Source organism: Carassius gibelio, chromosome B16 (genome assembly GCF_023724105.1).
Source record: "Carassius gibelio isolate Cgi1373 ecotype wild population from Czech Republic chromosome B16, carGib1.2-hapl.c, whole genome shotgun sequence".
In the NCBI taxonomy this organism is placed as follows: domain Eukaryota; kingdom Metazoa; phylum Chordata; class Actinopteri; order Cypriniformes; family Cyprinidae; genus Carassius; species Carassius gibelio.
This window is the reverse complement of record NC_068411.1, coordinates 28757639-28770161: the sequence shown is the minus strand read 5'-3', so window position 1 is coordinate 28770161 and position 12523 is coordinate 28757639. Positions and strand designations below refer to the sequence as shown.

The following is a 12523-nucleotide window of genomic DNA, read 5'->3' as shown; positions in this document are numbered from 1 at the left end:
ATCTTATTAAAGCTGCTGCAGAGCCGGAGTACATAATTACAGCTGCTCGTGAGGGCGAAAGTAGTCAAATCTGCATTACAGAAGTGAGATAAGAGCCTTCAAACTACTACTTCCTTTATAGAGGACACAATAACATGGGTAAAGCTCTGGAAGAGCCACAGATCCGCTGTGAGAAAGAGATGATATATTTAGACAAATGAGATAAGTCAAATGCTACTTGAAAAATTCTGGAATACAAAGGGCAAAAATATCAGATAAAATTGAATGATAATTTAAATGTCATAAACATGACTAACTCAAGCTATGAAAAACTGTTCATTGATATGTATGACTGGGATTAATGTAAAATCACTGGAAAATCTGGCTACTACAGACATGCTTGAGTACACGTTAAAGAAAATTAATATCCGTACAATATATTGAACTTTTTTTCCCTATAAAGTCTCCAAAAAATAAAAAACAAACAGAAAATAAATTAAATTTAATATAATTAAAAAAATAAATTATTTAATTAAAAATTTTACAAAATGAATTCAATAAAATTAAAATGTAAGATTAAATTTGATTACATAAATTCTTCAGAAAAAAATAATTTTAATACATTTTAAATGTAAAATTAAAGTTCATAAAACAAATAGATTTCATCATATTGTATTAATTCAAGCGACAAAATCAAGCAGACCATCCCTCTAATTACAAAAAAATGAATAAAAAGTTTTTTTAAAGACATTTTTCTGGCATGAACATGAAATTAACAATAAAATAAACACTGAATAAGGGCTGATTTTTTTATTTATATAAATTATAATTTGTGGCACTTTTATAATAGTATGTGAATGCAAAGTTCATGAAAGAAGAGTCACAAAAAAAACTGTATGCAAAAAAACTTCAAGGCTTCAACTATAGTGTTTTTTCTTTATTCAAAAAAGACAAGAAACAAATGATTTGCACCAACCAACATGAAGCAGCAGACGGGTTTATTCACTAACAACTGCATATGTATGTCAGCTGTCGTCCCCGGTCTCATTTTCTTTTGTCAGTGACAGCATATAAGCCACTTCCTCAGAGCCCCAATGAAGAAGCAGCCTAATAAAGGATTGGGATTGGTTTAAGATGATTAGCTGCGTTAACAGGGCACCAGAGTAAATCCAAGGTTATGCAACCGAACAGGCATTGTCATCAACCAGTGTCCAAGTTCCTTTGGAACAAGCACTCGCCAATCAGATTATAGCTAGAGGTTCAACAGGCACACGGCCTGAGCCTTTAGGTGAACTATTCTTTTAAAGACTGATGTGCACAATAACTGCATGAAGATACCTTCAAAAACAATCCATCGCATGCAGTTCTATTTGGTCAATTTCAGGCTATTCGTTTTGTTTCATAATCTTTCGTGAGCAAATCTGAAATGCTGGACAGGAATGATGCAGATGATTTTGTGCTCAAGAATAATTCATGAACCTGAAATCTTCAAGCGGAGAAAAAACATAACATGAATAAAATACATCTGATCAATTATTCAGCGCCAGAGCCGTCAGCATTACACATTCACAAGAACGGTCATGTTCAACAACTTCAGCATCCTTCCTCGTAGAGCGCAAGCGGAGAGAAGGCCTATGGCTACATGCTTGAAATGAGAACGGAACGAACATCCGCCTCCAATGGAAATACGCCATGCATTTTTTAAAGTTGTCATTCGGCACTTTGAGGAAAATGGTCCATACTAAATGCATCAATGCATCCAAGTGTGCAAAAATTTAGCTTTAAATGTGTAAGGCATTTTCCCTCAGGATGTCAAAAGACGTTTACTACATTGCAACTCCATGATCAAAGTGAATTTGGTTCATATGAATATATTAATGGGTGGAATTCAATCACATCAGATTCTGAAAACAGATCTAGGAGTAACTTGCAAGTATAAATGGCATCATTAACATTTGCAAATGGTTCTCTATGCACAAAAACAGTCCTAGATATAAACATCGTTAAAACAACATAAAATACAGTAAAAACTGAAAAACCTTTCCACTACTTTTCTTGCACCCAATATCAAAACACACGTGGGTAATTCTGAAACTCTCTCTAAACCATTTTAAACACAACTGTAACACAGAAACTCTACTGATGTATCTGCTGCATACAGTAATGCAGTATGAACTGCAAAAGGTAACTATTTATGAACACTGGTGACTTTATAAAACGTCCTAAGCAATAACACCATGTTTTACAATGATTTCACCAGGGTTAAGGTCATTTTATGCATTCAGCTTCACATTATGCCCAAAAAAACACTGCTTACACATGGTTAAATCATTGTAATTTTTGGTCTTGAGGGGCTTTTTTTTTTTTTTAAGATTGAGATGAAAAGGAACATTTACCATTTTGGGTTTTCTCTTTATGCATTTAAGAGGAACTTCAAAAAAAGTGACAAAAGAAATCTGACAATTATAGAAATATTTTGTTTTCAAATGGTGGTAGACTTTTTCAGCCAAATTTCAGCCAATCTGAGATGCTAATACTGATTACAAAAAATGTGTCAATTCCAAAATCAACCCTGTGAACTGAAAATAAACAACTCAGAATAAATATTGCTCAAGTGTTTATTTGACTTCAGAAATGTTCATCTCATCTGACATTAGAAAATGAGAGATATGTAAAAATGACTTAGAAAAACTGGTGTAGGATTTACTTAAGAAACCACTTTTGCTCAGAAATTGCAAGTCAATTTCCAGAAATATTGCAAAGAAATGACAAGCGACACACAGAACTAAATATGAAATTAAGTAGAAAGACTAAAATAGTATTTTCTTGTATAACACACTCCAATTAACCTTTTCATACATAGATATTTTTGTATTATTATTGTTTTTAATATTATTATTATTTAATTTTCTACATTAAAACATCATATTTATTTCAATGTGCTATTTATATTTTTTTCTGTAAAATTTCTAAGTGAAAACTGTTTATACCTAAACTCTTTTTCAGTGAACATCAGCCATCCTGCCATCTAGCTAGATATTAGCATCCAACCCTTATTTAAAAAACCAGTTAATCACCATCCACGCCCAATTCAAAGGGTGAATAATATTTGAGCGACGTCTCATTGTTAAGTGCATGACTGCTGAAGCACACAGCTGTGTTTCGGCAGGGTTATGTAGTTAACTGTGTGAGTGGCATGCAAGTATCTCTTCAAGTCACCCAGAACAGCCTGTCGGTAGCCGGGTTGATGCTGAGGTCATGCTGCCAGAGACGAGAGGTCAGCCGGGACACAGGCTTTCCTGGGTGATGGAGTGGGGTCTGGGAAATGGCTGTTTAATCAGAGGGAAGGCTGCTCCCCCCCACTGGCACCAGGGGCATTGTTTCCACTAATCCTTCAGAGCCCCCCGTCCCACCGAGCCACCGGGGAAAAAAAAACACAGCAGGAAACCAGGGCTCGAGGCACCCACGGAAGAGACCAAGATCACTGTTTGTTAAACAGTGAAGTAAAGGGGATGCAAGAGTTTGACTTCTTAACACCTGCCACTCGGATCAAAGGGGCATAATAATAATAATCGAGGAGGGAAAGTCAAAGTACATGGCATAATGTTTAGTGCAATCCTAGTTCAGATGCAAACAGATAAAGTAGCATGACACAGACGTACTGACAAACACATCTGAGATATATCCTGATTGTGTGTAGTAGATATTCTGTGCGTTCAGGGTTATGTCATACACACTGAAAGCTTTTGCTTCCTACAAATGGTCCATCTTAATGCATTAAAGCCAGAGCAGCTTTTTCATGTGCACTTCAGTTGGAAATGATATGTTACGCTTTGCATCAGCTTAGGGTTTAAAACCATTGCTTTAGAAAAAAAAACTAGTTTTTTTCATCATCTAAAACAAACTGATATCTGGTGCAAGATGAGCATTTCAGGATGCAACACGACGATCAGTGTTTTTTCCACCAAAATGACAGCAAATATGTTTTGATATCACTTCATAAGAAATGATATGATTGAAATATGAAATTAATGTTAGATAATTAATTTGAATTCTTAACCGATCATTAAAGTTTATTTAAATAGTTAAAAGATCATTAATATTTTTGCAAATATAAATGTTTTGGACTGAATGGAACTGCATTTGATTATAAAATATCAAACCAAGTAAAAATTATTTGAAAGAAAGAGCACATGCACAATATTCCAACAAAGCATTTCTCAAAAAAAAAAAAAAAAAAAAAAAGAAAAAATAAATAATAATAATAATAATAATTCACTGATCATCATGACATCAGTTGCTCAAGTCAATGCAAACACACCAGAAAAGTGAAATGTTGATTTCAACATTGAAATGTGAAAATGTTTTTTCAGTTTCTTTAATATTTCACTATCTAATGCAATGGCATTCACTCATTTAAAAGTCTATAAACACTTTGTCTTCATTATGAAAAATACATCTATTGTTTTAATCATGACAAATCTAAAAATAATGTCTTTTGTGAAATGTTTTGGCTAAAAAAAAACAAATTTCTTTGACATCTTCAAAAAATCTTTAATCCATCTTTAATAAAAAAGAAAGGCATAAAAGAAAAATTTTGATAAATGTTTTGGTTTAAAAACAAATATATATATATATATATATATAATTTAAATTTAATTATGAGAATTAATTTATTTAATAAGTCTCTAAAACATCTTTAATTTGTCTATAATAGAATGGATGTCATAAAAACAATGTCTTTTTGGTTTTTAAAAATAAATCAAATATAATTCAAAATTACATTTAAATTTAATAAAAAATCTTTATTTAACATTAAAAACACTTGATATTGATATTTTGTTATTTACTCCAATGGCATTCATAAATATTTTTTAGGGCCATTGCACATTATCTACTGATCTGTTATCTATAGTATTACAATATTTAGGATTTATTAGTTAGTTGTAATGTCTCAGCATTTTTGACAGAAGAAATCCATCTGTTCTTACCTGTCATATTCAGTATTGTCCTTGTCGCAGCGAGCATCTTTATGTTTCTGCCAGTCTTTGCCATGTTTGCATGTGGTGAGGAGAACCACATCTTCAGCATTATGGATGTGATGAAGTGCATTCCTGGTATCAGATCCAATTCCAGTCAGATAGCGCTTGCCTTTAAAAACCAGCACATATTTCCTAAAGGGAGGGATGGTGTTGTATTTTAAATACCCCCTTTCTCCTCCAGTCCGGGGGTGATCTTTGGAGAACAAGGGGATGGAGATGTCAAAATTGGGTCTGAAGTTCTCGGTGCTGATGCTGGCTTTGGCCAACATGGCTTGTCCGATATCAAACCCCAAATCCTCTGTGTAATCCGGCCATGTGCCCGAGTACAGGTTAAAGATCAGGTGGTTCCTCCCGTTATTCCATAGGTTCAAGTTCTGGATCTTAGTTTTGAGGTTGTGGACATATTGAGGAGACAGCTGGTCTCGGTCCAGAGTGTCGAGGTTCAAAACAAAGAGACAAGCCTGTCCCGGGTCAGACGTGTAGAATCGGGAGCCCTCGATGGAGGACAAGATGTTTTGGTAGCTTTCTGAGATCTTCTCACCTTTCTGTTGAGGATAGACATAGACTTTGAAGCCGTTCCTCCTGCACAAGGAGAAGTCAAAGCAGGAGTCCATTCTGCACTTAGAAGCTCTGGAGTTGTCCTCTCTTTTGTGTCTCGGAGAAGCGCGGACATTGTAGTCCTCCGTTTCAGTCTGATCCCACGGAATAAAAGCTTGTAAGGGGTCTGAGAAGTGGGGCCAGTGTGGATGGGGGTCATCCCCTCGGTTTGGACTCCTTTTGGAAGCTGGTCCCTGCAGGTAAAAGAGGAGAAGGAGGCTCACGCCTGCAGAGAACAGAATTAAATAGCGTTTTTTGGCCTGCATGTGTCCTTAGATCCAGATGGAGCTGGTTGCTGATGAATGCAAAGGTCTCAACTCCAACAAGACAGCATCTTCCACAGACCTGCAGGGATTTGATGCTCTCAACTTCCACCTTGTGATTCCAATCCCAAATCCAGAGCATGTGGGCGACTTAACCTTAAATCCTTGTTATGGATCTACCTCTCTCCTCTCTGGTCCCTTCGTTCACATTAGACAGCATCTAAACTCCTGACAGATGACACCTGAACCCTGCTGGCCACCGGGACTGTTCTGGATCAATGGAAACCATCAGAAAAAGTACTTTCAGAGAAGACTTCTTCAAATCCAGCTCGGAGATATCACAAACAGCAGAAGCGGTCAGAGAAATGTCCAAGAGCTGGATCTCATGTGATGCGCGTGAGTCAGAAAGACCCTGTCACAAACTTCCCGAGCGGATAAATCCCCACAAATCCGTGTATTCTCACATATATTCCTCTGACAAATCCTCCAAAGGCTGGTTGTCTTTACAATCGTGCCGTTGTTTTATAAACACTCGTAAAAACATTACAAACCGACACGTTTTTCTATTCCCTGCTACATTCTCAGAGCGTTCGCGACGCCGACGATACAACGTTACGTTCCAGCGCTTTAATCTGAAGCGTCCAGTTCCGATTGTTACATTGTAGCATTCCAATCCCAGCACGACGCCTGCTGACGTCACGCGCTTCCGCCGTACACCGCGCCGTGATAGGCTCGCGTCATTTCCGAGCGGGCCGACGCTACTGTAACCCTTTCACGGCCAAAGTCGAGCGTGAAGTAATTTTAAAGCAACAACAGCAAATGAATTTCTCAAAATATAAAGAACGGCTAAATTATTCAGACACTTAAGCCACACTTTAAAATGTCAGATGGGTTTTGTATTAAATATCAGAATATCAGTAAGTGGCTCTGATTTTAAACATAGCTACTTTTCAAATCAAATACAAAAATAGATTTGAGATTAAACAATTCAGGTCGTCAGACTATCGGCTGTAAAGTTAGCATGTCTGCTTCTTGTCAAATTTAGACTTATGCAAAACATATTTATGTAAAAGCAAATTAAGACTTTATATTTTATCATCATACCCTATAAAACAAAGAATAAGATTCTGAAATGTAAGATTTGTAAACAATATCAATGGCATAGCTCACAAAAATGCCAATGAAAGTATAAAAAATCGCACAAAATTCAAATAACATATGTCAGAGTTGACACTCCTATTACTAGAAACTGGGTTAAAACATGATTTAACAATATTAAAGTTGCCAAAAACATTTAGAAGTGGCACAATGTGATGACTGGCAACTGACTGAAAATACATTAAACAATTTTTTTTTTAAATATGGTCAAATATCCAAATCAAACTGATGTCAAAAACTTGACATGGCATTGATTTGATGTAAATTGAACATCAAACATATTGGCCAACATATACATATTAAACCAATTTCAGTGGGTGAACTTCCTGTTTTCACCCAATTACCACTGGAAGAAATTGGCATCCAAACTCAATTTAAAATGATGTTACAGCATCTTGATCATGTCTTGACTAATATTTGACTTCAGATTGATATCAAGGTGCCACTGGGTAGGAAAAAAAATGTGTGAAGATTTTAATTCCATGGAAATATAACAACATACAAGTTTAGAAAAACATGTGGGTGAGTAAATAATCACAGAACATTAATTTGGGTGAACTATTCCTTTAAAAAAGGCCATAATGATGTATAATAGTTATTTTAAGAGTAACAGCACAATAAACTCACAATAAAGAGTAAAGAACGTTCTCAACATTGATGTTCACATGTATATTATCTGAATAAAATATATCAGTTGGGGCCATGAAATATTTCTTTGAAATATTTGTACAGCTGCAAGGGTCTGAGAGAAGAGAGAGCTGAGACGGGGAGGTGCAAAGGAGGCATTTGACACCGCATTCCTCCGAAGTTGTGGAGCCGTGTCCGAATTTGGGTGCTCCTATGGGCCAGTGATCAAAGTGGACATCTTGCCTCCTCTCCTTTCTGTCCAGCATTCCTTCCATCCTCTCATTCTTTCCTTTGGAGCTAATATTGGAAGTCACATTTCTATTCACACGTGGTCATTTGAATATGTTTGATTGGCACACATGGAACTGTTTTCTTTATTTTCTGTGCTGATTTTAAATTCTCTGTTTATTTAAAAATTGTAAATTGTGATCGTTTAATGCAATCACTATGACACCAGACTTGCTTTGATTGTTAGATTAGGACTTTATTATTCATTGTGCAGCTTCATAATAGACATTTGAAATATTTAATAAAACTTTTTATCTACATTTTAAATGATACCATATCATTAAATATAATAAAATCTTATTCTGGAAAAATGGAACAAATCAACGGCTGACTTTGAGACTTTCTGGAAAGAAATTAATCATTTTATTCATCAAGGATGCATTCAGTTGATCAAAGGTGCAGTGAAAATATTAATAATAACAAAAGATGCAATGTGAAAAAAAAAACATGCACAGACTGACCGTTGGGTAGAGGGAGAAAGTAAATGCCATGGTTTATCAATAATTAAATGCTGGCTCAAAATGACTCTCTGGAGGTCTGGAAGTTACCCTCAGAACAACATGACCAATGCAGAGTCATTTTAATTCCCCAACAGCCTCAGCAGAACCTAAAAAACTGTTATATCCAGTGGGGCCATCATCATTAAGCATCATTAGCATGCTTTTGCCGCTGTAGGTTGTTGACATGATGTGTAGATTTTAGACTATAGTATCAGCCTCACACTCACGGACCCCCACAATCCATTTACTGACCATCTGATGCACGCTGCACACAAAAGACCCCAAAGCCCACCCTTCCGCCCATGCTTTTTACTTTTGGATGAACAGATTTTTATGACAAAGTCTATACACATTTCTACTCATCTGCCATTTTTAATTGTGTTTTTCGTTTAGAAAAGGTTTATTATTGGGGAATGTACTACACGCTCAAAAATAAAGATTCAAAAAGGTTTTTTTTTTTTGCACCGATACCATTGAAGAACCATTTTTGTTCCTCAAAGAACCTTTCAGAGAACAGTTCTAATAACTAAGAACCATAATTTTCTTAGTGTGAAGATCATAGTAATGTAAAGAAAAACATTTCCACTGTAAAGAACCTTTTGTAGAATGAAAAGTTTCCATTGTTGTTAAGGGTTGTTCATCAGTGCTACTAAATAACTATTTTGTCGCTCAAAAAAATAAATAAATACTTGATTGAAGATATATGGACACAACTGAAATTAAGTTTTTATGTTTACTTAAAGTACAAAACAAATAGAAATTTAAACATTGATATGTCTCTCTATTTTCTATTATGGTAAAATGTATTTTAAGCTAATTCATTGAATGTTTTTTTTTTCATAATGAAAATAGCTTATTGACTTAATTAAAAAACTAACCATTTCAAGTCAGTTTAACATGGTGCCATCACTTTTAAATGAGAAAACTGATACAATGGTGTTAAATCAAATTGAATTGTTTAAATAAAGTATAAAGTAAGAGAATCTAAAAATCATTTTTTAAAGGGATGTTCAAACAAAAACTAAATGATCTGTCACTTTACTCGAGGCAGTGCATGGCTAAGTTGTAAAGTAGTGCAATATGACTCTATGAGATCATCAGTAAGAATCATGAAGAAGCCAAATGATATAAGCTATTTTATATACAAACACAAGATAAATCTTGCACTAGATGCTTTCTCATGGTTTTCCCTCCAGGTATTTTTAGCAGTTCATTAAGTTCATTCTTAACTGCGAATGTAGTCTATCATGGTTGGTTTATGTCAATTTACCGTAATTTCTGCACTTCAGTTATCACGAAGAAACACGCAGCACTCTGATCTCCAGCAGATATATTGTGGGGAAACCAACATACGGCTCATCTGTTAACAGATTGTTTGAAGTCTGACAATATTGCTGGAAGAACTGAGCTGACAAGTACTTCATCAAATATTCTTTGACTTACAGTGAAAGAGTCTGTTATTAATAATACAGCAAACGAGCCAGAACAAAAATAAGTGTCAAACTCAGGGTGAATGCCAATGGGATGGTTGCTATGACTCAATATGAGTAAATATAACCTCATACTTCACCTGATTGTTGAGACAAGGAACGAAAGAGGCTACTGGACTGCAAACATAAAATTGAAGAAATAATCATGTTTTTTTGTTTTTGTTTTTTTAATAAATGCAACCTACTTTTATTTCCTAATAAATCAGTGTTATAATATTTATTTATATACTATTAAAGTATTTGTAATATTTTGAATTTGTTTTAATATTGTTCATTTTGATATTAGTTATTTTTTTCATTTAATTTTCGTTTAACATTTGTTTAACATTTTAAAAATATGTATTTATTTATTTCACATTTATTAATTCTAGTTTAACATTTATGCCTTTGCCAGAAGAAGCTTTTTATCTGACTTATATTGCATTCAAGGTAAATATTTTATCAGTTCAAACTGTACGCTGTACGCAGTAATTTTGTCAATTTTGCACAAATGTTTTTATTATTTTGAGTTTTTTATTTTTCTATTGAGCTTTAATTAATTAATTTATTTTACTATTTAAACCTATATTATTTTATGTCAATTTGCCAAGGCAGTTTTAATTTACATCTTTTAATTTAATGTTTTCCTTTTCATTTATATTAAATTTTTTCACCTTTATTTAAATTACCAAAACCAACTGATATCATTTTAGTTTTAGTTAACAATAAAAACTCTTGTTTTCAAAAACCTATTTTTTCCCCTGTCCTAGTGTCAATGGATTTTGCCAGGGATAGTTAGATTCTTTGACATCCACATGTTGCTAAACTAGTGATGCACTGCTCTAATAAATGCACAGCACATGTAAATGTTGAGTAAAATATTTAATTTTAATTTGACTGAACTTAACTGAACATCCACTGAGCTTCCTAAAATGCATTCTGGGATTACATACTGTATTATACTGTTTACATAGGCAGCTCAAAGCTCACTATATGTTTGGCAACAGAAGCCCTTTTTAAAAAAGGAAATACATCAACACTAAATAGTATGGGTTTTTCAAAGTTTGCTGATATTTACGGAGTGATGAATAGATTGCAATGACGCTCCAACTGCTTGACAAAGGAGCAAATCTGATGTAAAAAAATGCCAAAGCACTTGACTTGAGTTGACATTCATATTCAGTGGTTGTTTAACCAGGGCTGTTTACACTAGTGCATGTCATTCATTTTCAGACAAATGTTCAACCTATTGCGAAAGTGCATTACATGGTGCTGTGAGCACATCAAAACACAGAAACAAGATACAATTAACAAGCAACCACCTGCAGTGATATATACTGTGCTGTGTGAACAATCTGTCCTAGATATCAATGACTACATAAGCATATGGAAAGATGTAAAGACAACGTGCCTTTGTGTTATAATCCTCAGAGATCTGGGATGGTCTAGATCTTTCCGCAGATAAAATCTATTGCAGATTCTTTTGCGCAGTCATCCGTCAATACAGAGGTTTTATTGATGTAGAAATAATCTGACTGTCAAAAGCGTGTTAACACCATCTTCCCTAGTTGCTTACTTATAACAGTTCAGGGAGAATAGCATCATATCAACAGCGCTGAATTCCTAAAGGCTTCATCTAATCTCTATGTGCTGTTTGCAATCGGAGGTCGCAGAATGAACAGGCTGATACACGTAGAGACTCCAATGACAAGACGATGAGGGATCTGATAGGATCTGATAGGATCTGAGTCTGCTCGACGTGGTAAAACTGCTGTCAACTTTCTGAGCAAGGAAGAAACTATTTTTAAGTTTACTGAATCAAAGACTGACAAGTTGGTTTCACACTAGAAGCGAGGAGCAAAACCTTTAAGCACAATATGAGAACATTAAAACTTTTTATCAAGACAAGGAGCACGCAAGACATTTTTGGACTGTACCAAAGCATAAAAATATCATAATATGTTTGCAGACATTTAGGTGACAGGTTCAAATTCATGCTTGTTTCTTTTCCTGAAAAACAATTTCCAGTTATTCTTCTTTGAAACATGTGTTCCATGTCAGAATGTCTGTTTTTGTTTTGGTCTGTGTGACTCTGCCTGCTGCCAATTTACCCAATAGGATTTCAACACCACGTTAGCAGAAAACACTGTGTTTTGCAGCCATGATAGGCCCTATCTAAAAAGTCTTAAAACATGCATTAAAACACGGATAAATCAACTCAACACCTTAAGCTTGTTGCCTTGCATTGCCATTGCAATCCTTCACTTGGAGTTTGATTGACAGGCAATCTGACCAATAATAATGCTGAATATGCCATGTCTGTCCGACAAACAAAGCAGATGGTTGAATAGATTAATGTTGTGGTCTTGAACTCGAAAAATTGTGTGTATTGACATTTTTCCATGGTTGCAAACAAGATACCTTCTGATGTTCACTAATGTTTATTTAATGATATAACTAGTAAAGAAGAAGCAGTGATAAGTTAGAACTGAGGGTCTACATTGATCTGTCATGAGTCATGACACAAAGAACCACAAAACTGCATTTATTGTTTGAATTTCTTTTAAAAAATGACAAAATTTGAAAGCTGAGTCTTTCAT

General features: G+C 34.8%; 1 protein-coding gene across 1 annotated transcript in view; it reads right to left on the bottom strand.

Moving 5' to 3' along the window:
- The window catches only part of LOC127975010 (exostosin-1a), a 52342-nt gene extending 45751 nt beyond the window's left edge, over positions 1 to 6591 (bottom strand). Inside the window, exon 1 of the mRNA XM_052578718.1 lies at positions 4971 to 6591. Coding sequence (XP_052434678.1) covers positions 4971 to 5884 — 914 coding nt within the window. The 5' untranslated portion in view covers positions 5885 to 6591. The remainder of the gene's footprint in view (positions 1 to 4970) is intronic.
- Between the last annotated feature and the right edge of the window lie 5932 nt (positions 6592 to 12523).